The 25,696-nt window shown below is 36.6% G+C and overlaps 1 protein-coding gene across 1 annotated transcript in view; it reads left to right on the top strand.

Moving 5' to 3' along the window:
- Nucleotides 1-24,067, top strand: part of LOC121161221 (ankyrin repeat domain-containing protein 26-like) — a gene marked incomplete at its 3' end in the record, with an annotated part of 36,098 nt that extends 12,031 nt beyond the window's left edge. The window contains exons 2-6 of the mRNA XM_040987523.1: nucleotides 1,156-1,189; nucleotides 2,079-2,208; nucleotides 11,211-11,424; nucleotides 12,637-12,716; nucleotides 23,844-24,067. Coding sequence (XP_040843457.1) covers nucleotides 1,156-1,189; nucleotides 2,079-2,208; nucleotides 11,211-11,424; nucleotides 12,637-12,716; nucleotides 23,844-24,067 — 682 coding nt within the window. The remainder of the gene's footprint in view (nucleotides 1-1,155; nucleotides 1,190-2,078; nucleotides 2,209-11,210; nucleotides 11,425-12,636; nucleotides 12,717-23,843) is intronic.
- Between the last annotated feature and the right edge of the window lie 1,629 nt (nucleotides 24,068-25,696).

Genomic DNA, 25,696 nt, shown 5'->3' with positions numbered 1-25,696 from the left:
CTATGACTTTGCAAGGTTTGCTAAAATAGTTCAGCTTCTGCGGGAAAGGACAGAATTTTGTGTAAGATAAGAGAGTAAACCATTGATGATCTGTCACAGATCATGACTTTTGCATTATAAGGTTCTAAGATATAAAACTCATGGTTCCCTGTTGATATGTGTTAGGTGCTCAATAAGTATTTGTAAAATGCAAGGATAAACAACTTAACAAATTGACTAATGTCTGCTGATGAATTTCTTCATTCAGAAAAATACACTTTAGTTCATCTAATGTAGACTCTGAAACATGCGTATATTTAAAACTTATGATTCTGGCAGATATCTACAGGAGTCACAATGTAGTGTTCATATAGCAATAGCCAATAGAATGATAATATTGGTTATTCTGTCTTTAAATTTCTTGGAAGTGTAATTTGTACTTTGTGGAGCCTGAATTCCTAGGATTGAATCCAGAGTTTGCTGCTAAGAAGCTGTGTGAACTTAGGCCACTGACTTGGCCTTGTTCTGGCTAGGTATATCTTCTGTAATATTTCTAATATGTTACTTTTCTCATGGAATTGTGAGGTTTAACCCTCACCATTGTGAGTTTAATGCATGTACAATACTTAAAATTATATTTACTGATTGCACAGTAAGTTCTGAATAAATCAATAACAGCATCATTAATAAAGGGTTAGCTCACAGAAATATAAATTAGCGTTTTCCAGTTAGGATTTAGTGAAAGGGAGAAGCCCTACCTAGCCTCCCACCCATCCCAGAATCCCTGCTGTGGGGCCTGCTCTGAGGGTCCTACTTAAGTGGTTTTGATAGTTCAACAGTTCTGAATTGCTGCCAATCTTGCCATTCCAAGCACGATGAAATCCCTCCAGAATCCACTGGCTGACATAGTCCACCTCTTTTCTAGCTTTCGAATAAATAAATGTTTAAAAATGCAAATAACATTTTCATTTAATTTTGACTGCCAGAAAGATAAACTAAATTATTTTGTTTTAATACTGCTGATAGCATACCTTTTTCTGATGTTACTATTAATGTTCATTAAATCTTATGCAAAAAGTACTTTGTAAAAGATAAATGAAGACATGTAAAAGTATAATAGTATATTTCTTACATTTTGTATATATAATATTTTGAAAGTGCTTATTTGTTTTTTAGGCCTTCAAGGAAAGTGATTAATGGAATTAAACAGGTATTACACAAAATATTAACATGTATTATTGTATTGAAAAATATGTTACAGAAGACAAAGTGCTGTATTACAAAAGCCTGAATTTCAAAATAAAATGTGAAAGGTAAATCAGAAAAAAAAAAAAACAGGAATTTTGTAAAGGTCTCTATTTTAGAAGTGTGATTGAAACAGTAGGATTGTTTTCTTCAAGTAGGTTTTTAATTTTCTTTTTCATTGCTTCAGGGACACATTAGTCATTCAGTAGCATTGTGTTTAATTTCATGATGTTATGAATTTTCTGTTTTCCTTCATCTTGTTTATTTTGTTGTATGTTTTTTTTTTTCTTATTTAAGGTGGTATATACTAACTGTGTAATGGAAACTATCACATTCAAATGTGAAGATACAATGCAGTATGCATCTCTACTTCCAAATCAAAGAACTACCCCCAATGAAATTGTTGAATATATCTTGACAACAGAATGCTGGATGCTCTGCCATTGTCCATACCTACAATGTCAGGATACACTTAAATAGCAGAATGACGGACCTAGTACTCTTTATGAAGGACTATACTACTGTAGCAATATAGGGGAAATCAGTGGAAAGGGGGAAAGGGGCTGTGGAGAGGGGGAAGTGAAATCCTGGAGCCTATGGGACTGTATCATGAAATAATAAAATAAATAAAAAAGAAAATTATGCAAATACTTCTGTTTTTAAGAGCAAAATTCAAGAAATTAAAAAAAAAACAGTACCTTTGTATGAGCATCTTTTTAACAAGAACTCAGGCCTTGTGAGAAGTATGTGTCATGTCATTTTTCTTATGCAGAAAATGAGTCATCATTACTATATTTATAAATAATTGTCTGGATTTTAAAGGACACTTTAAAACTTATTTACTTATTTAACAGGGTCAATGCCAAATAAGTTCCACAGATGATGAGATAACCCAGTCACTGGAGATAGTCTCAGAGGAATATGAGTGGCCTCAATCTAAGAATTCTCTGTTACTAATTGAAGAACTGCGAATGCACTGTAAAGGTAAGACACCCAGCTTGCCTTTTCGTATGTACCGTAGTAATATCTGCACGTGCTGTTCAGCACTGAGATGAACTGTGTATTAAAACTGAGTGAAATCTGGCGTACACTGTGTGCTCTCAGCCAACACTAATGATGATTCATACAGTAATTTTCTCAGGGAGAATGGCAGTCCCAGTTTTTTGTTGATTTTCTTGGTTATCACATTCTCCCTCCTTGAATGCTGCAGTAACCCTGCTCCCTTATGTCACCAAAACATGGTCTGGTCTGCAGCCATAATTTTATTCATTTGAAAGCCATCTGGTGACGTTATTGCCTTGCTTAAAACCTGAGTGTCACTTGTCATTTTAGTGAAGTTAATAATCTTAACTCGTTAGCCTTTGTACTGCACCATAGTATTTGCTTCTTTGTATGTGCCAACCACTGTCTTACACGTTTGTTGCTGAAGTAGATTTTGTTCTCCCTTGACTTACTTAGGTGTAATTTCTATGTAATAAATATCATATTTATAAAGTGTCCAATTTGCATGTTTTAAGTTGTGAGGAGAAACTGAATTTTTTAAAAAGATTTATTTATATTGGAAAGTCAGATATACAGAGAGGAGGGGAGAGAGAGAAGAAGATTTTCCCCCCAATGACTCACTCCCCAATTGACCATAATGGCCGGTACTGCGCCAAGCCACAAAGCCAGGAGCCAGGAAATTCCTCCAGGTCTCCCATGCGGATGCAGGGTCCCAAGGCTTTGGGCCGTCCTCGACTGCTTTCCCAGGACTCAAGCAGGGAGCTGGATGGGAAGTGGAGCTGCTGGGATTAGAACCGTTACCCATATGGGATGGCAGTGTGTTCAAGGTGAGGACTTTAACCACTAGGTCACCATGTCAGGCCCGAGAAACTGAATTTTTAAGTAGCCTCATGAGTAAGATATTTAACAGAACCATCATCCCCCAAATGTGTCTATGTCCTCCTGTATGATTTAATAAAAGACTGCTGATTATTTTTCAAACTGTTGGCATCACTGTCCAGTCTCATCAGTATTTTATGAGAATTCCAGTCCCCATGTATCTTCACAAATAGTATTGTCTGTTTTTTAAATATTAGCCATTCTACTGGGTATGAGTTGTAATTACCGTATGTTTTTACTATGGATTTCCATAGTCACTAATAATAATGAATATTTTTCAAGGAACCAGAATGTTTCACCGGCTTAAAATAGATTTTTTCTTTATTATAGAAACCACTAGATATGTAATAGATAGATAAATATATAGGTTGAGAGATACCCAGTGTTTTTTTTTTTCCAAAGCCTTTTTTTTTAAAGATTTATTTTTATTGGAAAGGTGATATACAGAGAGGAGGAGAGACAACAGAGAGGAAGATCTTCTGACTGATGATTCTCTCCACAAGTGACCACAATAGCTGGAGCTGAGTCAATCTGAAGCCAGGAACCAGGAGCTCTTCAGGGTCTCCCACACAGGTGCAGGGTCCCAAAGTTTTGGGTGGTCCTCGACTGCTTTCCTAGGCACAAACAGGGAGCTGAATTGGAAGCGGGTCTGCCGGGATTAGAACCGGTACCCTTATGGGATCTTGGTGCATGCAAGGCGAGGACTTTAAGCGCTGCACTATTGCACTGGGCCCTCCAAAGATATTTTGTCCTGACATTTTTCTTAATATGTTTTGAGCAGAAGTTTTAAATTTTGATGATATCTAGTATGTCTGTGCTCAAGCGTGGGTTTTACTTTTTCTATTGTATCAGTGTTTTCCTAGAATGAGGTAGAAATATTTCCTCCTATACTTTCTTCTAGAAGTCTTATTATAGTTCTCAGTCCTGCATTTAGAGTTATGATACTTTTATGCTGATTTTTTGCAAAAGACTTTATATGTAAAGCAAATTTCATTATTTGAATGTGTGTATCTAATCATTTTATTCCGTATGTTTAAATAATTATCCCTTCTTCACTGAATTATCATTATTGGTTAATCAAAATAAGTTGATTGTTTATATGTACACCTATATCTGAACCTTCTGTTATGTCCCATTGACTTTTGTGGTGTTCTTATAATTTTCATTTTGTTGTGATTGAAATATATTTCTATAATAATTCTTGATGTCATCCACCTGATCTTATTCTTTCTGGAGGAGTATTTTGGCTGACTCATATACTTTGTACCTCCACATGAATCTGAAATCCGTTTGTCAGTTACGATGATATTCTGTTGTCTAGCTTAGAATCAGGATCAAATTTATTGTGTCTGAGGTTAAAATGTAGAGGGAATTGATGTTTTAGTAGTAATGATTCCTGGGTATGCTGTTGTGTGAATCCCTGTCTAATGGTTCACCCCCCCCCCAGAAGCTCATTCCTCAATGGTGAGCCCTCCTTGCTGGGGGTGGGGAGCAGAAGAGGGTATTTGATTGAGCATCCCAAGGGGGGGTTCTCCTCAGGTTTGTCTTTCTTCACTGGTGTTTTGTCATAATATTGTTTTGTCCCCCCACTGTCTCTTTGATGAAGATCCTGTTGGAGGGCTTCCTCTTCCTGTTCCCTACATACTGGTTCAAAACTCATCAAGCTTTTACTTGTGGTTTGGGATGACTTCCCATATCTTGACTGCACTCACATCTATGGCCTGCTAGCTGCAATCCTGGAAATTCTCAGAAAATTTTCCTTGTCTGGGTGTCAGCCACCTTCCTCCAGTGAACTCCAGGGAGTTTCTGTCCTCTCTACTGGCAACCCTCCCTTTCCATGTTACTGCTCCGCTTGTTCCTGTCTTAAAGCTCTCTGCACTTCAACTACCCCTGCCTTTCCTGATTGGCCTCCTTGTCATCTCCAACAATTCATTTTTTAACAGCTGGTTTAGTTTCTCATCAAAATTAAAGGGGAGATACAGCTATTACAACCCAAGTTTGTCCCACCATCTCTTTTATCAATATGACCCTTCTTTCAAGAAAGCTGTTTATTTTATGCAAGTTGTCATTTCTTATACACACCAATTTCATATCATCATATTGTTCTTTTAGCAGCTGTGGAATTTGCAGTAATATTGCATTGTTAATTTTTTATGTTGACACTTTGTATATTTTATTTTCACAGTCAGCCTGACTAGACAGACATTTCTCAGTTTTATAATCTAAATGCAATTTCATTGAGTTTGTTGTCAGTTTTCTGTTTAACCAATTTCAGATTTCATGTTGTCACAATTTTTCCTGACTGCTGTAATAACATAACAGTGTGTAGCTTATGAATAACAGAATATATTTATTTCCATTTCTGGGAGCAGACAAGTTCAAGACCAAGACACTTCCAGGTGTCTTTTTTATAATGCTTCCACATCCAATTTAACTTCCTTAAGGCCTTACCCAGTAATGGTACCATCACCTCTGTGATTACATTTCTGCATTTGAATTCTGTTCTTAGAACACAGCAGATGTTTATGCTGGATTTCTTCTTCTTTTCTTGGAATTAAGGTACTCTTTTTCCCTAGTTTTTTAAGGTGGATGTGAAGGTCATTGGTTTGAGATTCTTCTGAGTGGGCTTAAAGTGCAAAGAAAATACATTGTTTTAAAATTTTCATGCAAGCTTTCTGAATGTATTGTATAGATAGCTCTAAAATGTTCTTAATCTAACTGTTCCTGTAACTATATTATACAAAGTCTGTTGTTGTGTTTTAAAATTCCTTCAGTAACAAGTGTTTTGTGATTTCTCTCATCAGTGCCTCTAAAACTCAGAGCTATTTTAGTATGTATTGCTTTATTTCCAAATGCCCGAGTCCAGCTCCAGCTGAGTTCGGAGCTTGAGAAGGGTGTGTGGAGTTGGCAATAAGAAAAGACACAGACACTATCACTTGGTGCCCTCTTGTAACAGCTCAAGAGAAAGCTGTCCTTTTTATTTACTCAGACATACTACATGCTTCTGCGCAAACGTTTGATTGTTCCATTTTAACTTCCTGACTATGTGGGTATGCACAGAGATTGATTATTTTTGTTTTACTTCATGGTCAACCAGGTGCTCTTAAAGATAATTCTGCAACTTACTATAATCATTTTCTTCAAAGCAAGCCATTATTCATTCTTCAGTAGTAGCCACTGGGTGACAGCCAGGGCTCCAAGGCCAAGGCACCTGAAATTACATGCTAATTAGTAATACTTACTAATTCCTACCACATTTCCATTTCCACAACTTGCCCATTGTTTAGTAGGAAAAATATGTTACAAGGGAAAAAACGTAAAAATCCAAGAAAAAATTTTCAAGTATTAAATCCTCCTACAATTACAGGTTATATATCCCAACAAACAAATAATAACCAAACATGTATCTCTATGATATTAATAAAATCACCCTATAATTCCTCTAGTTAAAAAAAAATTATAAAAGCAGCTAAAACAGCCACATTCTATGTTCTAAAGAGTTGCAAGGGCAGGCTAAACTTTTAGGATCACAGTAGCTATATTTTTTGCCATAGCAGTTTCAACTCATACTCCCCTCACTTGGTTTACTTTGTAAGATTCTTATCAAGCCATTTCCCAGAAGGCATGCCACATGTCTGGGCCAGGTCTAACAGGACTTGACCAGACCAGACTCCCCACCTCCGCTGAGAAAAGGTTCTTATAACATTTTCTTGTTGCTTAGTCTTCAGCTTGCAGTGTTGTCCTGGCACTTATCAGGTCTAAAATACAGTATTCATTAACATGTTCAGTTAAATGTTAAATGTTAAATGTACTTTTTGTTTAACTAATTTACACCTCTAAATTCTTCAGTTTGAAACCAAGTCTCATGACTTTGAGGGTTCTAGTAGGATCCCTGGAACTCTCAAAGATTGAGACAAAAATTTGGATAATATAATTGTCATTTAAAATAATTTGGATTATAATCTCACAATATTATAAAATTATGCTAAATTTATTGCATCATATATGCTATTAAATAGATGAGTATTTATGCTCATTGGTTGAAATGTTTCCTACTCATGAAATTAATCCAGATTGTAAACTATTTGTGTTCTTACTTACAAGGAAGTATGTGAGATTTTGCCTTGCAGGAGAACAATGAATTCTTTAAAGATGTATAGTAAAATTGGTTATGATGTGTATAATTTCTGAATTTTGCCTTTAAGACAATGAAGTTGGAGTCTGATCCCTTGTGAAGAACGACAGTGTTTTAACATCCTTATAATAACCTTTTAAGTTATTTTAACATTTAAGTTATTTTAACATCTCCTTTTAAGTTATTTTCATCTTATTGATAACTAATAGATTCCTAAGTAGCCTCCCAAGACTACAGCCAAATTGAAGTTTTTTCAGCTCTCTTGACTTCAAGAAAACAAACTATGAAGAAGCTCCAGGCCTACCACCCATAGAAAAGGGCTTAGAAGGACATGCCCTTTGTAAGGAATTTAGGACCTTGGCCTCCTTCAGGTTCTCATTGTGATTCTTATCTGCCTTCTTTTGAGAAGGGGAAATTCCCAAATCAGCTAGAAGAAGGTTATTTGAAAAACTTCTCTTTCCAGGTTTTAAGGCGGGTTTGTGTTAAAATCTGTTTCCATGAATTGGGAGAAGTGGTTAAAATTGCTTAAAGCAGTTGTATTTAAAAGTTGGTATACTTTTATTCAAAAAAATGTAGCATTGCTTGTGGAATATTTTGTCCTACAGGGAAATGGCTATCATACAATGAAGAGGGCAAACTAGGACAAAATATTTAAAGGTTTAAGCATGTTAAAACAGAGGAAGTCAGAAAAGTTAAGAAATGAACTTTGTAAGCCTTATATATAATTGGCCATAATTTTAAAGATATTATTATAACATTGTTTAAGTTTTTAATGTTATTACCTAATTCATGCTGATGTTAGAATTAATATCTGTTCAAAAAGGTTTTCTGAAGTGTGCATACATAGAAATGCTAGTAAATATCTAAAAATAAAAATACCTGTATCTCTAATTTTGAAAGCTGTTAAAAAATTGAAGCATTGAATTTTAGATAATCTCTGCTTAATTGGTAACTTTGTCAATTGTCTATCCACTTTCAGTAAGCTCTATTTTTGTTCCAACCACTGAATTTGTTACAATTCTTAAAAAGTTACATGATTTTACCAAGAGCTATATTTTCAAGGGTATTTTCTGATATGTATTTACTTTGAAATGTTTGGGTGATCATTTCTAAGTGATAAAAATTTCTTAACATGTTAGCATTCAAATCAGTCTGACTAAATGAATGGACATTATAATGATGAATCTTCAATTAGATGCTTTAAGGCCTCTTGGCATATTAAATAGGTTTAATTCTTCTGGTTTTGGGATTTCTAGATGGGCCCCTAGCAGCCTCAAAGTCAGAAGAATGTGTTTCAAAGGTTGTATCTTTCAATTGGTAAAGTTATTTAATTGTAGGACAGACAACTGCTCTATTAAAAAAAAAAGGGGGGGGCATTGCTAAAGTTTGATAGTAAACTATAGGTATGGTTTATTCATATTATTAAAAGCAAAATGTAATTCTAAACGATTGGTAATGTTAACACACTCAAGAGAATTGTCAAGTAGCTGTTACAAAAGTTGTTTTGTTTTATGTGTTACCTGATACACATGTACATGTTTATGTGGCAAGCTATGTAGTCTATCTTAATTGGCTTATAGATGAAAATATTCATAAATGTGAATTGCTAAGTTGAATCATTTTGAGACTAATGTATGGATATGCTATTAAGCTTTTGGAAAAGCATGTCTTTTTATTTCTTTAAGACCTACAAGGCCTGTTCAGCTGAATAATTCTGAATGTATTCAAATGGACTTACTATTATGAGTACAGTTTCAAAACTGGCCATAGGACCCCAACTCCTCATGAACTAGATGGTAAAAGGAGCGATGCTGCTTCTACGCCAATAAGTCCGGGATTGTTCGAGACCGAATCCAAAAACATTAAGAAGAGCTCGAAGCAGTGCAGAGAACTGTTTCAGAACCCTGTATGGACAGCCTGGGGTGGGATATTGCCATATTTACTTCCCTTGTTGGGACCCCTGATCAGCATTTTGTGGATTGTTTCCTGTGGTGCTTGTATTGTAAATCGTATCACTCAGTTTATTCGGCAGCAGGTCCACTCCCTGTTGGCTAAACCCATCCAAATTCATTATCATCAGCTCGATTTGACAGATCAGGGCTACGATGAGCCCATAGCTGATTAAGCTCCAGCATGGAACTCAGACCCATGCACGCCTGCACAATGCAGCGTTGGGCACCGTAGCAGAGGTGCAGGCAGAGCACTGCAAGGGGAAGGCCGCAAGTCCTGCTTCTGAGTCCCCTGAGAGGTAAACCTGATTGCATAGGGGTTGGTGTCAGTGGTCCCAGGACCTTGCAACAAGATGGCTCTGCCCCTCCTCTCCAAAAGACACCAAGAGCCATTAGGTGGCGGGGTTGCTGACTCTTTATCCCCGCGAGAGGAATCAGGTCACTACCTCCCCTCTCCGGTCAAGGCCCACTGTCTCCTTTCTAGGAGCAGACCTGATACAATTTTGCCTGTTCAAAAAATATAGAAAGGGAGGAGATGCCGGGGACCAGAGAACTGCCGAACAGCAGGAGTGACTCCATTTTGTTATTTCCTCATTTTGTAATGGTCTTGGAATGCTAGATCGTTATCTTTCACCCAGATTCCTCATAATCTTTCACCTGTAATTGTTCACCCAAGATAACGGTTGTCCTGGTGACCTCTGCCCTATCTGACCCACATCCTGCTGTAAAACTCCCCCCACCCAGCCTTTACCTGCGGCTTAAATACTGCCTGAGAAAATAAAGTTTTCGGAGCTTGATCAGACCTCCTGTCTTGCTCCCATTCTTCGTGTCTCCTGTCCCCCCCAATCGTCGGTTCTCTCCCCAGGTCTCCGTTGAAGACCCCGCGGGCCGGGGCAAGGTCCTAGGGCAATGTGTAGGCACACAAGAAGATGTCCAGGAACGGCATGGGCTTAATTGTACTCATGTGTGTAGTTAAAGGCCCGCTCACCAGGACATTATCAATAACATTAACTCTGAAGCTCACATCAGTTACAGAAGCCACCTCACAGGGGTAAACAACAATGCTTCAATAGATTACAGAATTCTTAGTGGGGTGCTTGAGTGTCCAAGCAAAAAGAGGGTGAAACCACGTCAAGGTGGTCAGAGAGACATCTGCTGGGCCCTACCAAACAGCTGGAAGTGCCCCTGAACCCTGCCAAACAGGGGAGCTGTTCCCTTCGAATCATCCACACCTACTGCACACACCCCAGGATCCAAATATGCACACAATTAGGGAACATTTTCTGCACAACTTAAATCCTTTGAGATTAATTTATTATTTATATCTCCATGGTATGTCATCTAGTCTGTTATAGTAAATATTCCTTGATTAGTTGAAAAGAATAATGGCTCTCAAATGTATATTGTTTATTTTCACTCTACATCTTCTGTAACTGATTGATTGGCATCTTGAAATACAGGATGATATTTCTAAATTTTCTTTACACTTCTGTCCATTTTTCCTCACATATTTTGAAGTTTTTATTACATAGAATTAAGCTTGTCTATCCTTATGTTGGTTGATTTTTCTCCCAACCTTTTTTGCTTGTTTTAGATTAATGCTATGCTTTTTAAGAATTTTGTCGTCTTTCTCTTCTGTGAAGGATGTTAGCTATAATTCTTGATTTTGTCACTTTGAGAGTTGCTTCAGTCTGTATAATTTTTCATTGTCCAGTGTGGCCATGTCTTTCTCAGGAAGATTTGCCCTTGGCCCAGTGTAGATCAGAATGTATAATGTGATTATAGAACTCTATTTTCTTACAGAATTTCAAAGTTGTAAATTGATGAATTTCCTCCAGTAGACTGTAAGCTAAATAAAAACAGGGATATTCTTTTTTATCTGGAAAGCTCAGCACAATATATTACATTGCAGATATGAACTATACATTTTTCAGTGCCTAAGTGAGTGAAATATGAAAACAATTACAGAGTTTATAGGGAAAATATCATAATTTATTTCTATATTTATTTCTTTATAAAAGATTCTGTCAGCTTATTGAAAATCCAGGATGCAGTACTTGCATATGAAAGATTAATAGAATTTAAAAAAAATCACTGCAGACTCCTAATAAGAAAAGCTAAACATATGGAAAATAAGGTGTGTAGACTACACAAAAAGCTCTCAGAACTAAGAGAAGTGAAATCACAGTTGGAGCAACAAGCAGTGGAATGGGAACAGAAGTGCTGCAGTTTGAGGTATGTCATTCTACTCATAAGGAAATATTTAAACTATATGATGTTTTCAAAATCATACTTATTTATTTGAGAAAGACTGTATGAGACATGATTGTCTGGTAAACTCATCAAATACCTGTAAAGGCCTGGGGCAGGATAAGGGCCAATGCCAGCATTTGAGCGTTTTGTCTGAGTGGTGAGCAGCCTGCATTACCTGCATCGTAAGCACTCATGTCCTGAATGTGCATTGGCAGGAAGCAGGAATTGAACCCGGACACTCCTGCAAGGGGCACAGATACCTTAATTGTTAAATAAAATGCAGCCCTGAACTATTTACTTTGTGCTGCAAACGTGCAGGAGAATTTGAGTTCCTGTCATATCTGCAGATACTTTATACAAGGGACCTTTTAGTCATGAGTGATGAGAAATTCTTGGAAAGGACATGTACATATCGGGTTTATAATTGGATAATTCGGATAATAAATGCTTATTTTTCAAAATCATAATTAGAATGACTATACATGTTTCTGTAAGATGAAATTTCATTCTTAACAAGTTGAATTTTTGCTGTTTTTTAAAGGTGTATTTATTTTATTGAAAAAACAGATTTACAGAAGGAGACAGAGAGAAAAATTTTCCATCATGTGGTTCACCCCCCAGATGGCCTCAAAAACCAGAACTGAAACATTCCCAAGCCAGGAGCCTCTTCCAGGTTTGCTTCATGGGTTCAGGGTCCTAAGGCTTCAGGCTGTCCTCCATTATTTTCCCAGGCCATAAACAGGAAACTAGATCAGACATGAAGCAGCCAGGATATGAACTGGCATCCTTATGGAATGGATGCAAGACAGAAGATTAGCCATTTGAACCATCATTGGTTCCACTTTATGAAAATACTGCTAATATAATAAGGAACATCATTTTATAAATCTTTAAAATTTCTAATTGTGTAAATTCTTCTATAGATGTGTTTATCAAATTGAAACTTTAAAAAAAATCGAATGTTCCTGCATCATTCTCAAAAAAGTTTATATTCATTTACAATTGAACAGTAGAGTTTGAGGTGACCATTTTCTAATTCCATGATGCTTTTAAAAGTTATTTTATGCTTAATTGTAATAAAAAGTAAATGAAAATGTTCACATAAAAATAAAATTTTTTGTATTTGAAAAAGCTTTGTTACTCTATATTACATATTGTCCTTCAAATTTTTTTGAAACTGTTTGTAAAACTTAGAATACTTCTGGCCGGCCTGGTGGGCTATTGGTCTAATCCTTCACATGTGGCACTGGTGTCCCGTGTGGCTACTGGGTGGGGTACTGGCTGCTGTTCTTCGAATCCAACTCCCTGCTAATGGTCTGAGAAGGTAGCAGAGAATTATCCAAGTCCTTGGGAGCCTGAACCCGTATGAGAGTGACCTGGAAGAAACTTTTGTCCCCTAGCCTCAGAGGTCATCTCTAAAGTTCATTTGGGGAGTGAACCAGTGCATGCAAGATTTATCTGTTCTTGTCAAGTCTCTTGCTGAAACTCAAGCAAAACTAAAATAAATTAGAAAAAGTTAAAATATTCAACAAGAAAATGGAACAATTATCACCAAAAGAGCAATGAAAAACGTGTACAGTAACAGCTACTTTATTTTCTATTCACGGATTACTGCACTCTGAAGATACATTGTGTGAAGATACTGGATGGTGCTACTTTCCGTTGTGAATCATTTTCAAGGATTCTTGAAATACGTTATGGAAATATTATATAAGTGCTAACATTAAAGTTAGTGAAAGCTCTAAATTTTTTTTTTTGCTTTATAATTTTTTTTATTGTTGCTTACATTGTATTATGTAGTACAGTTTTATAGGTGCTGGGGATTCCCCCCACCCCTCCCATACCCCTCCCCCCATGGTGGATTCCTCCACCTTGTTGCATAACCATAGTTCAAGTTCAGTTGAGATTCATTGCTTGCAAACACATGCCTAGCATAAAGTTCAGCGTCATATTGTCCAGATAAGTTCAGTGGCCTCTTGGGGAGACCTTCTATGGTCTGAAGATAGGTCTAACAGAGTAAAGATCCGGTCAGTTAAAAGCCCCAACAAGGCCTCAGTATCAATATACAACATTATGGAATTAATTGACATAGTATTGGGTAAACAATATGTTAAAAATAATGCAAGTTCCATTCTTCGAAACATCTGGGTTGAGACAGTATCAATGACAGGTTCAAAAAATAACAAACAACCATACAAAAATTACAGGTTAAATCAAGGCAAACATGTGGTATCTAATCGTTTGGGATTCGCTCATTTCCCTTAGCATTATAGTTTCCAGTTGGGCCCATTTAGCCACAATGAACTGCATTTTGTTTTTTTTAATAGCTGAGTAGTATTCCATGGAGTAGATGAACCAAAGCTTTCTTATCCAATCTTCTGCTGATGGGCATTTTGGTTGCTTCCATGTTTTTGCAATTACTGATTGTGCTGCAATGAACATAGGGATGCATGTTGGTTTGTCGTAAAACAGGTGTTTTGGATATATTCCTAGGAGTGCTATTGCTGGGTCATATGGTATGCAGATTTTGAGTTGTTTGAGTGTTCTCCAGACTGATTTCCATAGAGGCTGTACCAATTTGCAGCTCCACCAGCAGTGGAGTAGGGTTCCCTTTTCCCCGCATCCTCGCCAGCAAGCGTCGTTGGTGTTCTTGTTTATGTGGGCCAATCTTACTGGTGTTAGGTGGTACCTCATCGATGTTTTAATTTGGATTTCCCTTATTGCTAGGGAGCTGGAACATTTTTTCATATGTTTGTTTGCCATTTGGATTTGTTCCTTTGTGAAATGTTTGCCCATTTCCCGTGCCCATTTCTTGAGTGGCTTGTTCGTTTTGGTTTTTTGGTTGTTTTGAAGTTCTTTGTATATCCTGGAAATTAGCCCCCTATCGCCTATATCGTGTGCAAAGATCTTCTCCCACTCTGTGGGTTGCTTTTTTGCTTTGTTGATTGTTTCCCTTGCTGTACAGAAGCTTCTTAGTTTGATGAGGTCCCATTTGTTTATTCTGTTCTCAACTGCTATTGCTTTTGGTGTCCTTCTTAGAAAGTCGGAACCTACTCCTAGGTCTTGCAGGGTATTTCCTACATTTTCTTGCAAGAGTTTGAAGGTTTCTGGATGTAGGTTTAGGTCTTTTATCCATGTAGATTGGATCTTTGTGTATGGTGATAGATGTGGGTCTATCTTTTTGTTTCTACAGGCTATCAGCCAGTTGTCCCAACAACATTTACTAAAGAGGCCTAGAAGATAGTTTTCTTTCAAATATTCATGTTTCTAACTATCAAAAATATCTAAATTTTATTTCACTTTATACTGAAGTTTATACTCATTATAAATGAGGCTTATAACAAGTACATGAACCCTAACTATATCTTTTCTGATGTGCCATATGATGTGACATTGATCCACTCATCTGAGTGCTTGCTTCAACAACTCCATATAGTTGCCAGGAGTTTATTAGGGAATGCTGATATAACTGGAAAGGATATCACTGTCTCATAGAACGGGTGCGACTTTTATGATGTACTGGGGATGCATCTTGCACTGCATGTCACTTGTGTTGCTAATTTCAATAATGTGAAAAACAAATCAGTGAAGCTTGTAAGGGGTCAGTTTTCTGCCATGCCATCTAAGCAAAATGTCAAAATGAGCAAGAACATGAAATCAATAATAATGGAAGTAGGAAATACGGCTCACTATGCACCAGACACTCTGCTAAGTACTCTACCTTTACTCACAAACTTATTTTCCTTGTAATTTGATTTGGTGGATATTATTCTTATCTCCAGTACACAGCTAAAGATCCAGAGACATAGGAAGTTCATTTGCTTGTGATCATACAGTTGGTAATTGGTAGATCTGAGGTTCATTGCGTGGCATTCTGGCTTCTATGCAGATACTGGTTAATTAAACAATTTGTCATCTAAAATATTAGGTTAATTTTTAAAATCCCTAGCAGAGTCATCATTATTCAGTCAATTTTTAAAAGCTATGCTTAATATGGTACATTTGATATTCTAAATATAGAATTACTTATCATACAACATGATTTCTAATCTTTGTCCAGTTGATCAGTTTTGTGTAACTATCTGATAATGTCTAATTTAAAAACAAATAACTGATGCTCTTGAACCTATAAAAAGGTTATTGATGTTACTGTGGAGGACCAGAGAATATTATTTTAAATTCTTCTGTGCCAGAAGATCACTGGTAGAAAAGCTCAGCTCTGCAGTAAGAGTGTAACACAACCCTGAGCAACATGCAGATCACATTGTATGGCCAAAATTTAAGTGCGTTTTAATGAAGAATGCAAGCCATGAGCAGAGTTGTACAAAATGATTAATAAAATTCTTCCGTTGTCCTCTTTGTTTCAGCTGCAAGACGTCCAGAATCACAATGTTGTACAAGAAACCATGAAGAAGCAGGACTGCTTGGAGAGGTACAATTGAAACTGGCACACCAAATAGCTTGAATATTTACAAAGAGGATGATTGTAGTATGGGAGTGGTATCAGTGAAACCAGAGAAAATTTTCAGCCTTAAACCATTTTAAAATGCAAATGTTCCATGTTATCCCTATATTTGTGCTTATCCAGAAAACACATTGAAAAATGGTAGTTACTGAATTATTTTTAAATCATTCAAGGATGAATGTAAATTATGTCTTAGATGTTAATAATTTATGTGGTTGGGTTTGTATTTACATATGAAAATAATTAATTAAAATATATGTTTCAGCCTTGAAAGTGAAAACTTGCAGTTAAAACTTACAATCAAAGAGCAATCAGACAAAATAAAAGAGATTCAGCAAAACCTGTTAAGTTCAAGTTCAGTAAGTCAATTATACAAAGTTTATGTCTGTCACAGTTTTGTATAAGATATTTTAGGAATGTAAAGGGTTTCTAATATAATTTTTTTTTATTTATATGCATATTCTTGGCACTCTTAGTGTTTAACATCTTGTTTTAAAACAAATCAACTGGATTCATAGACTTATTTTGGTAGTAACATTTTAAAAGTCATAGTAGTCTAAAAATAACATTTCATATATTTTATATTTTTGCTCAACCACTTATGAACATTTCCCTTTGATTTCTATGAATATGTTGCTCTGAGTAATGATACAAAGCTTTTTGTTTAAATCCTTGGTAATATTTGTATTTTCAAATTTTTTTTCCTGAAAGTCTAAAATGCTTTCTATGAGATTGTGTGACTGAAATACTTTTATGCTATAATCCTGTCAATAATGGAAAGTAGGTCATTATACATGATTTTTGCAATAATGGGAATTTAGGAGAGAAGGAGAGATTAGTGAATAAGCAGAGATGGGTCCCCAAACACATATTACCAGGAACATAATGCTGTTAGCATTATAAGTCTGGAAACTAACTTTCCATGAATATGTGTTTATAAGCCTTTGAAGGGCATTGTCAAATCTTACAAAATATTGGTGTGTGTGTAATCCATAATACCCATTTCTACATGCATAGTGGAAACTACATAATTATGTAATTGACTAAACAGAATTGTCCACTCCTGCTTTCCTTTGTAAAACTTAAGATCAAGGGCTGGTGTGATGGTGTAGCATCCCAATCCTCTGCTCACTAGTGCTGGCACTCCATGTGGGTGCCTGTTCATGTCCCAACAGTTCTATTACCAAACCAGTTCTCAGCTTATGGCCTGAGGAAGCAGCAGAGGATGGCTCAAGTTCTTGGGCTCCTGCACCTATGTGGTGGACCATGGAGGAAGTTCCTAGCTTCCAGTTTCAGATGAGCTTAGCTCTGACTATTGTGGACATTGCTGAAGTAAACCAGCTGGTCAAAGACCTCTCTCTGTCTTTCCTTCTCTCTTTGTAAAATTCACCTTTAGTAGTAAATAAATCCTTGAAAAATAAGATTAAGAGACTGTATGTAAACACTAAATTAAATCAGTTTAAGTGGCAACTCCTCATATTTAGGATCAGGATCTGTGCTAGATTTTTTTTTTCTCTCACATTATAGAGAAACATTTCAAAATTCCCAGTTCCTGGGCAGGAATAGCCCAGTAGTGAAGGGTGAAGGCACCTCAGTCTAAGGGAAGAATGGTTGGACTTGATGGCTGTAGCCAGCTCTGGCTCTGGATCCTAATTCCATCTTTCTGCCAGTGATGTCCCTGGCAGATGGTGGCTCCAGTGCTTGAGTCCTTGCCACCCATATGGGGAACAAGGACTGAGCTCTGGTTCCTGGCTCTCCCCAGCTCCTGGGGGTATTTAGCAGGTGGGAACTCTTTGTGTTTGACTTAGTGTGCAATCTGTAATTTCAACCAGACTCAGTGAATCACTAATTTCTTCTCACTTGACATCATCTGAAGTGATTTAAAATTGGGGATTAGAAATAATATAAACACTCACTCATATATTTGATAGTTGAAACTGGCTTTTGGCTGATTATTTACCTCAAGGCTTGTTGGTTATCACAAAATGATTGTTGGGCTATAAACATGAACTTGTATATGTGGGAACTGCATCGTATTTGGTAACATTAAAAGGTCACAAAGAAGTTCTGTAATATTCTATTTACTGAGGCCAGCTTATGTTAAGGGGAGGGGATTTAATAGGAAAAATATCAGAAAAGTTGCAGTCATGTTCTGAATCCAGCATTCTACTGGCCTTTCTAAAATTCAGTAATAATTTGGTCTGCAGGAAATTAGCTCTTCCTGATTCCAGAGAAATGACGCTCTAAGAATGCTCTTTTTCTTGTTCTTGTGTAGCACAATTCCTTATTTTGTGAGAAGTTTCAAAAAGCTACAAAACTGCATTTTTAATAGTACTTATTAAAGAACATAGAGATCATGTTACATCTTATATCCACCAGAAAATGTAATAGATCATTTTCCTCAAGAGTGATTACTGTTTGAAATGGAATTCAGTGTTGTGGTGTGGTAAATTAGGCCTCTGCCTGCTGTTCTACCATCCTACATGTGTACCGGTTTTGGTACCAGCTGCTGTACTTCCAATCCAGCTTATTGATTATGGCCTGGGAAAGCAGCATAGGATTGTTATAATCCTTGGGAACCTGTACCCACCTGGGGGATCTGGAAGAAGCTCCAGGCTTTGGACTAGGCCAGTCCAGTCATTGTATTCGTTCTGGGATGTAGTCAATTGCAGTCCAGAGAAAGGCTTATGCCGTTAGAGTCTCTACTCGCAATATCTAACGTTTTTCAGTCTTATTCAGGGAACCATTTATTGACAGCAACTTCAATAAAATAATACAAAATCCCTAAAACATCTTTTTTAGAATATGGTGACTGAAGGTGGTAGAAAGGAAGGAGTAAAACATTTTGTGTAGATTACACAGGTTACAAGAATCCATTAATCCATTAGATTCTCAGAGCAAATGCATGATTATTATAGCACAATTCTCACCAGTTCTGATATTATTGTGATATTAATATAAGCAGTGGATTTTTCTATTTATTTAAAGGTTTATGTATTGCTTTGAAAGGCAGAGCTACAGACAGAAGGGGAAATACACAGAGATGTCTTCTATCCTGTGGTTTGCTTCCTAAAGGATCTGGCTGGTGCTGTGCCAGACGTGGAGCCTAGAACTTTATCTGGGTCTCCCACATGGATGCCAGGACCAAAAGATTTGAGCAATCTTCCAATGTTTTTTCAGACACATTAACAGGGAGCCTGATTGGAAGAAGATCATGCAGGACCTCAGCCTGGTGTCCGTATAGGATGTTAGCAATCTCAGGCATTTGCTTAGCCAGATGTACCAGAGTGCTAGCCCCTCTCCCCACTTTTTAAGTGTGACTTAGAATCATCTTAAATGAGAAAGACCTGAAACAATGATAGGAAACAAAAGTTTAAGACCAAACAAAAAGGAAACATGGCAGATACAATGAGAATAAAGAATACATGTTGTGATTCTTGGTGGTTTTTGCTTTGCTGATATTTTGAATAAGTAGCTCACGGTTACTATATGAATTAATAGAATGTATTTTACTGTCTTTGGATTTATTTCAAAATGTCTCACCATTTTTGTAATATACTGATTCAGCCTAAGATTTCTATTACTGACCTATATTATTTTATTCATGCAGACTGATGATCTTAGAACAAAATTGGATACTGCGTCTTCAAAATTTCAACATCTGTATACAATGAATGAAGCTCTTCAACAACAGTTGATATCTTTGAAAGCGATTGAAAAGAAATATAAAAAACTGAAAGAAGAGAAAAATCAATTGCAACAGACAGTAGTAAACTTGAGAAGTTATATAGAAATGAATATGACAGAACATGGTCAAATAGTGTTGTATAAACAGGAACTTGAAGAAGAAGCAAGGCAGTACATTGTAGACAGATTAAAAGAAGTGAATCTGTTTTTACAGGTGAATTATGTATTCATAGTGTGTCCAATTTGTTCACTGAAACTTACGATTTGGATATACCTGAGGATATTGTGCATATTTCCCATATTTTCTTTATACTATTATGTTTGGTAGATTTCTAGAAGAGAAGCAGCATGTTAATTATTTTAACTGTTTAAGTTTCATGATTATTGGAACCAAGCTGATCTTTCTAAATTATAATTTTCTTTAATTTCATGATTATTAGAACCAAGCAGTATGTTGAAATTATAGTTTTCATTTGATTATTAGGATTAGTTGGCATAAAGTCAGACAGTATTTAGAAATTATTGCTCTTATGTGACACTGTTCAGTTTTTAAATTTTTAATTAAATTTTATTCTGTGAATTATAAAATTATATGAGCACTAGCAGGAGAAGTTCAGGTTTTATTGTAGCTCAAAATTACTTCAGTGTATAGTAAAGATAAATATTTTAGATGTTATCTATTGTTCACATCTATAAGACTGTTCTCAGAATCACTGAGTGAAAAATGAAGAAACAAATATGCAACAATTTATCCAGAGTATAATTATCTTAAGGCATATTTTTCTGATTTTATTTAGGCACAGTCAGCATCTCAGGAAATATAAATCAGTTAAGAGAGAATAATGATTCTACCATAAGGAGTCACATGGAAGTCAAAATTAATGATCTAGAATGTGAACTCTCTAAAATGAAAACTTTCAACATGCTAATATTATAGAATTGGAAAAATATAAACTATTCTATCAAGAAGAATTAGAAGCTAAGAGATCATTGTCAAGCGAATTAAATGAGTAAGCTAAGCCGTGAATACTATAAAATAAGTTAATCATATTTATTTACCTCTAAGCCATCATGTTTTAGAGATGGACTTGTAAGGTTAGTAGAATAAGAATTCTAAGTGGACTAAATACTGCTGGAAATTATTTCAATCCAGAGCTGAATATTTGGTGCAGTGCTCAGGTGATTACTTGGGTACTTGCAGTCCATGTCCCAGTAACTCAGCTTCTGTTCCGGATGCCTGATAATGTTCACCTAAGGAAGTACCAAATATTGGGTCATATACTTGGCTCACTGACACCACTTGGAAGGCTCAATTGGGATTTCAGGAAACTGGCTTGGCCTGGCCCATCTCTGGCTGTTGTAAGCCCTTGTAAAATGACTTTGGCTAGAAGGTCTCTCTATTTGTGTCACTGCTCACTCTTTCAAGAGATGATAAGACACTTCATATTAGGTTAAATGTCTTTCAGAGTCTCGGGACTCAAATCCAAAATGCCAAGTGCAACTATTGTTCTTGGCACAATCTGGCCTTCAGTACGTTAATGTTCTCACACTTGATCTTAGCCAAAAGGCCGAGAAGCGAGAATAAGTTAATGTTCTCTAATTGTCATCCTTGGTGTTGTCACTGAAGGGTGCCTTGAGAAAAATTATCCTTCTGGGTCTGCCAACTCCTGAAATAGGGAAGGGTTAATAATAAAACCCTGGGGCAAATATTACAATGTGGCAGTTTGGGTTGCCATTTAGGTGCCTGAGTAGCCAATGTCAGTATGCTGCAGAAGGAGGCCTTCTTCTGTTTCTGATCCAGTTCCTAAGGCTTGGAGGCTGTTGACAGTCAAAGTGAATCACCCCCACATTAGGGAGACACTTGATGAAATTCCTGACTCTTGATTTTGTTGTGGTGTGCCTCTGGCAGTAGCTGGTATTTGGGGAGTGAACCCACAAATGTAAGTTCTCTCTGTCTCTCCTTTTCTCCCTGTCTTTGAAGTAAATAAGTAAACGAATACTTTATTTTCTTTATTTCTAGTATTTTTTTTATTTGAAAGAGTCAAATAAAAGGAGAACCAGAGGGTCTGGTGTGGTGACCTAACTGTTAAAGTGCAAGTTCTAATCCTGGAAGCCCCACTTCCCATCCATCTCCCTGCTTATGGCTTGGGAAAGCAATTGAGGATGGCCCAAAGCCTTGGTACCCTGCACCCATGTGAGAGAACCAGAGAGAACTTAGCTTTGGAATGGCACAGCTCTGGCTGTTGTGACCATTTTGGGAGTGAATCAGTGGGTAGAAGATCTTCCTCTCTGTTTCTCCCCGTCTCTGTATATCCAACTTCCCAACAAAAATAAATAAATCTTCAAAGAAGAAGAGCCAGAGAGGGAGACATCTTCATTCAGTGGTTCATTCCTTAAGTAGCTACAATGGCCAAGGCGGGGTAGCCTGTAGCCGGGAACCAGGATCTCCAGGCACATTGGCAGGGATCTGGATCAGAAGTTGAGCATTCAGGACTTAAGCCAGTGACCAGGTGGGATGTGTCACAGTACGTAACTTAACATGCTGTGCCACAATACCAGCCCTGCTTTGTTTGTATTTCAAATAAAGAATTTAAGAAATAAATTGAACCTTTGTCAGTGTGAGGAGGAGTAAATGACAGAAAGTTTAGTTCCCACCTTTGATACCATGGCTAATGAGCTAATTGTCTTTGGTGCTGCTCTAGTTCTTTTTCTACATCAGCTTAGCTAACCATTTGCCCAAGAGGTTGCTACCCTAAATGGCTATAGTGTTAAATGTTTATATTCCCAAGGTAAAGAATGAACTGCAAAGTGCTAAAAACAAATGCTTGAAAATATGTTTGAGGAATTTTAATTTTTTTGATCTAATTTAACTAAATTCACAAGTGTTTCTAGCCTTTTTACAAAGATTTTGAGGGTTAGATGGTGGTACAGTGGGTGCATTCTGTATGAGAGTGCCAGTTTGAATCTTAGCTCTTCCACTTCTGATCCAGTTTCCTGTTACTGTATTGTGGGAAGATGCCAGATAATGACCCCACTGCTTAGCACCCTACATGGGTATTGGAGACCCAAATGAGATTATAGGCTTTTGGTTTCAACCTGGCCCAATTCTGGTTGCAGGCATTTCGGAAGTGGAACCACATATGGATTTAATCTCTCTGTCTCCCTTTTCTTCTCTCTCCTTTCTCTCTCTCTCTCCATCCCCGGGCCTTTTAAAGCTATACACTTCAAATAGCAAAACATAAAAGTGAAAAAAATATTTAAAAGACTTTTAGTATGTTTTCAATGTGTTGACCATAATGTGTTGATATATTTAATTGCAAAAAGGTTATTATAGTTCATACAGTTAACAGGCCCATTATCTCACATATTAGTCTGAAATATTAATATTGCTGACCTCACCCAAAAGAATCTTCTAAGTAAAGATGTTCTAAGCAAGAGTCACTAGGCCAGCCATACATCATTAACAGTCATTTATTACTCCTGCTTATTTTAGTTGTTCATTAGAAAAGGCACATGAACTGCCTTGGAAGAATTTACAAACCTGTAAACTTTATATTACTTGCGTGCTCTGACACATTTTACATTGAAACATTGTTTAATGGAAGATTCCACCTGTTTGTGTGCACTGTGGTTCAGTGGCTTAATCTGCTGTCTCTGATGCTGGCATCCCACATGAGCATTGGTTTGAGCCTTGACTTTTGTGCCTCTTTTTTTTTTTTTTTAAGATTTGTTTATTTATTGGAAAGTCAGATATACAGAGAGGAGGAGAGACAGAGAGGAAGATCTTCCATTTGATGATTCACTCCCCAAATGAGTGCAATGATTGGTGCTGTGCTGATCTGAACCAAGAGCCAGGAACTTCTTCCAGGTATACCACACGGGTGCAGGGTCCCAGGCCACAAGTAGGGAGCTGGATGGGAAGTGGAGCTGCTGGGATTAGAACAGGCACCCATATAGGATCCCAGCTTTTGTGGTTCTTAGCTAGCTCCCTGCTAACACAGTAGGAGATGTTCCAGTCATCAACATGGGAGGTCCTGATGCAATTCCAGGCTCCTAGTTTTGGCCTGGGCCAACTCCTCCAGCCATTGCGGTGATTTGGGGAGTGAACCAGTGGATGGAAGATGTATCTCTGTCTCTCTTCACTCTGTCTGTAACTCTGCTTCTCCAATTAGTAAATCTTTTTTAAAATGCAAGACATTTAGGGATTACTAGGGTCAACGGGGTAAAGTGTTTTTTGAACCACTCACAGCACTGAGACTAGCAGCAGTGAGCAAGGACCTTCGTAGAGAGAAGAAACTGAAGAGATCACTGCTCAGTGCTCTGACGGTGAGGCCTGTCCCAGAGGTGCCTTGCTGTGGGAATCCTGAGAACAACTTAGTGCTCAACAGAAATCTTGTTGTGAAAGAGAACTTGGTGATTCCTGTCTCAGGAGCACAGCCATCAAATAACAGCATGGATGAATATTTGACCAAGGTTAGAGAAATCTTTTTCTTTTTTTCCTTTGGGCTTCAGATTTGTTATAAAATTCACATTTTTAATTTAGTGAAAGATTCAGTTTGATTCATGTTTGCTATGGTTTTAGTTAACTTTGTTACTATGGAAATAATTTATACCTCTTGTTCTATAATAGAATTGAACCGGCACTTTAAATTATTTTAACAGATGCGTCTGTATTATCTTTTAGAAACATGAAACATTTTCTTTATAACTAAAGGTGTACTTGGAAATAATTTGATTTATTTTCTAATGGAATTTGGTTTGGTTGAAAATGCTATTTTAGTTTTAATGCACTATACCAAGTTTTGCACCCTTAATCATTTAAACACTTATCCACTGATGAATGTTTATTATTGATTGAAGGAATAAAAGATACTTATTTACATTTGAAAGGACATGTAGCACCACAAAATATTAATTTTTGTTTTTCTTTTAGAATGTGTCATGATCTTAAATAACACCTATTTAATTATTCTTTAATTTTAACTTTTTAGCTTCAAGTTTTGTAAAGTGTTTCCATTGATGGGAAAATGTATAAGTTACTAAGAAGTTAAGATAAGCAGATACTTGAAGTTGTTCAAAGTTTACTATTACTTGAATGCTTGATGCAGAAGATGGAAATAGTGTCTGTAAATATCAATAATCATGAAGCAGAATCATATTTTCTTCCTATACAGAAGCCAGTGAAAACATTCACACCATCCATATCTTCATTGAAGACACAGTAGAAACCATCCAACCTGATTTTGTTCCTAGGAAAAATACATTTTGAGGATTTCATAACAGGGTCCAAGAGAGACTGTCAGTTGTAAAGTTGATAAAATTCAGTAGACTCAGTTTGAAATAGTTCTCATTTGTTTGCCAAGAGATCAATAAATCTCCATTTGAACAAAGCCCCCAAGCTAATTCTCATTATTGGTCACTGTTTTAAATTTTCAGTGAGTACACATTGAGTTGTAGTTCCATGTTGTCAGGCTTCTAAGTGCAGGGAAGAGAAGCCTAGGCCCATATCGGATGAAGATATGATCATGTTTTTGTGACTTCATACCCTGGTACATCACAGAATAGCAAGTCCAGAGTTTCTTAGCATTGCTTTAAACCAATAGCTTAACTATCAAGCTACATAGTTTAAAAGAGAATAAATTAAGTGATTGATACAAAAAGTTGTAAGATTTTATCTCTTTTTATCACATTCTTAGCTCAGTTTCCTTTTAGTTCATAACAAATTAAATGATCTTGTCTTTGTCCTCCAAAATTATGATGTAAGATTAGTAAATGAAAAAATGTACCCTCAGATTTTAAGCAACATAAAAATGTCCACTTTTGCCACTCTTAATCAAGGTAGTACTGGAATTAACTTAATTAAGGAAGAGAAAGAAACAAATGGTGTCAAAATTGGAGAGAAAAAAAAATGAAAATAGGACTTCAGATCGTGTAATGTTCTATACGGAGAAACCTAAACACTACTTCAGAAAACTTTCAGGACTAACATAGCTATTCCGCAAAGTCACAGGTTATAAAATTAGCATGCAAAAAATAGTTTTGTCATCTTAAGTTTGAAATGTTTATTATAAAGATGAGGGGATTGCAGACCCATGTGGGCTA

The sequence above is a fragment of the Ochotona curzoniae genome, unplaced genomic scaffold, assembly GCF_017591425.1.
Source record: "Ochotona curzoniae isolate NIBS_2020 unplaced genomic scaffold, NIBS_Ocur_1.0 contig_475, whole genome shotgun sequence".
NCBI lineage: Eukaryota > Metazoa > Chordata > Mammalia > Lagomorpha > Ochotonidae > Ochotona > Ochotona curzoniae.
Note: the sequence above shows the minus strand (reverse complement) of the source record. Positions and strands in the feature narration are given on the sequence as shown.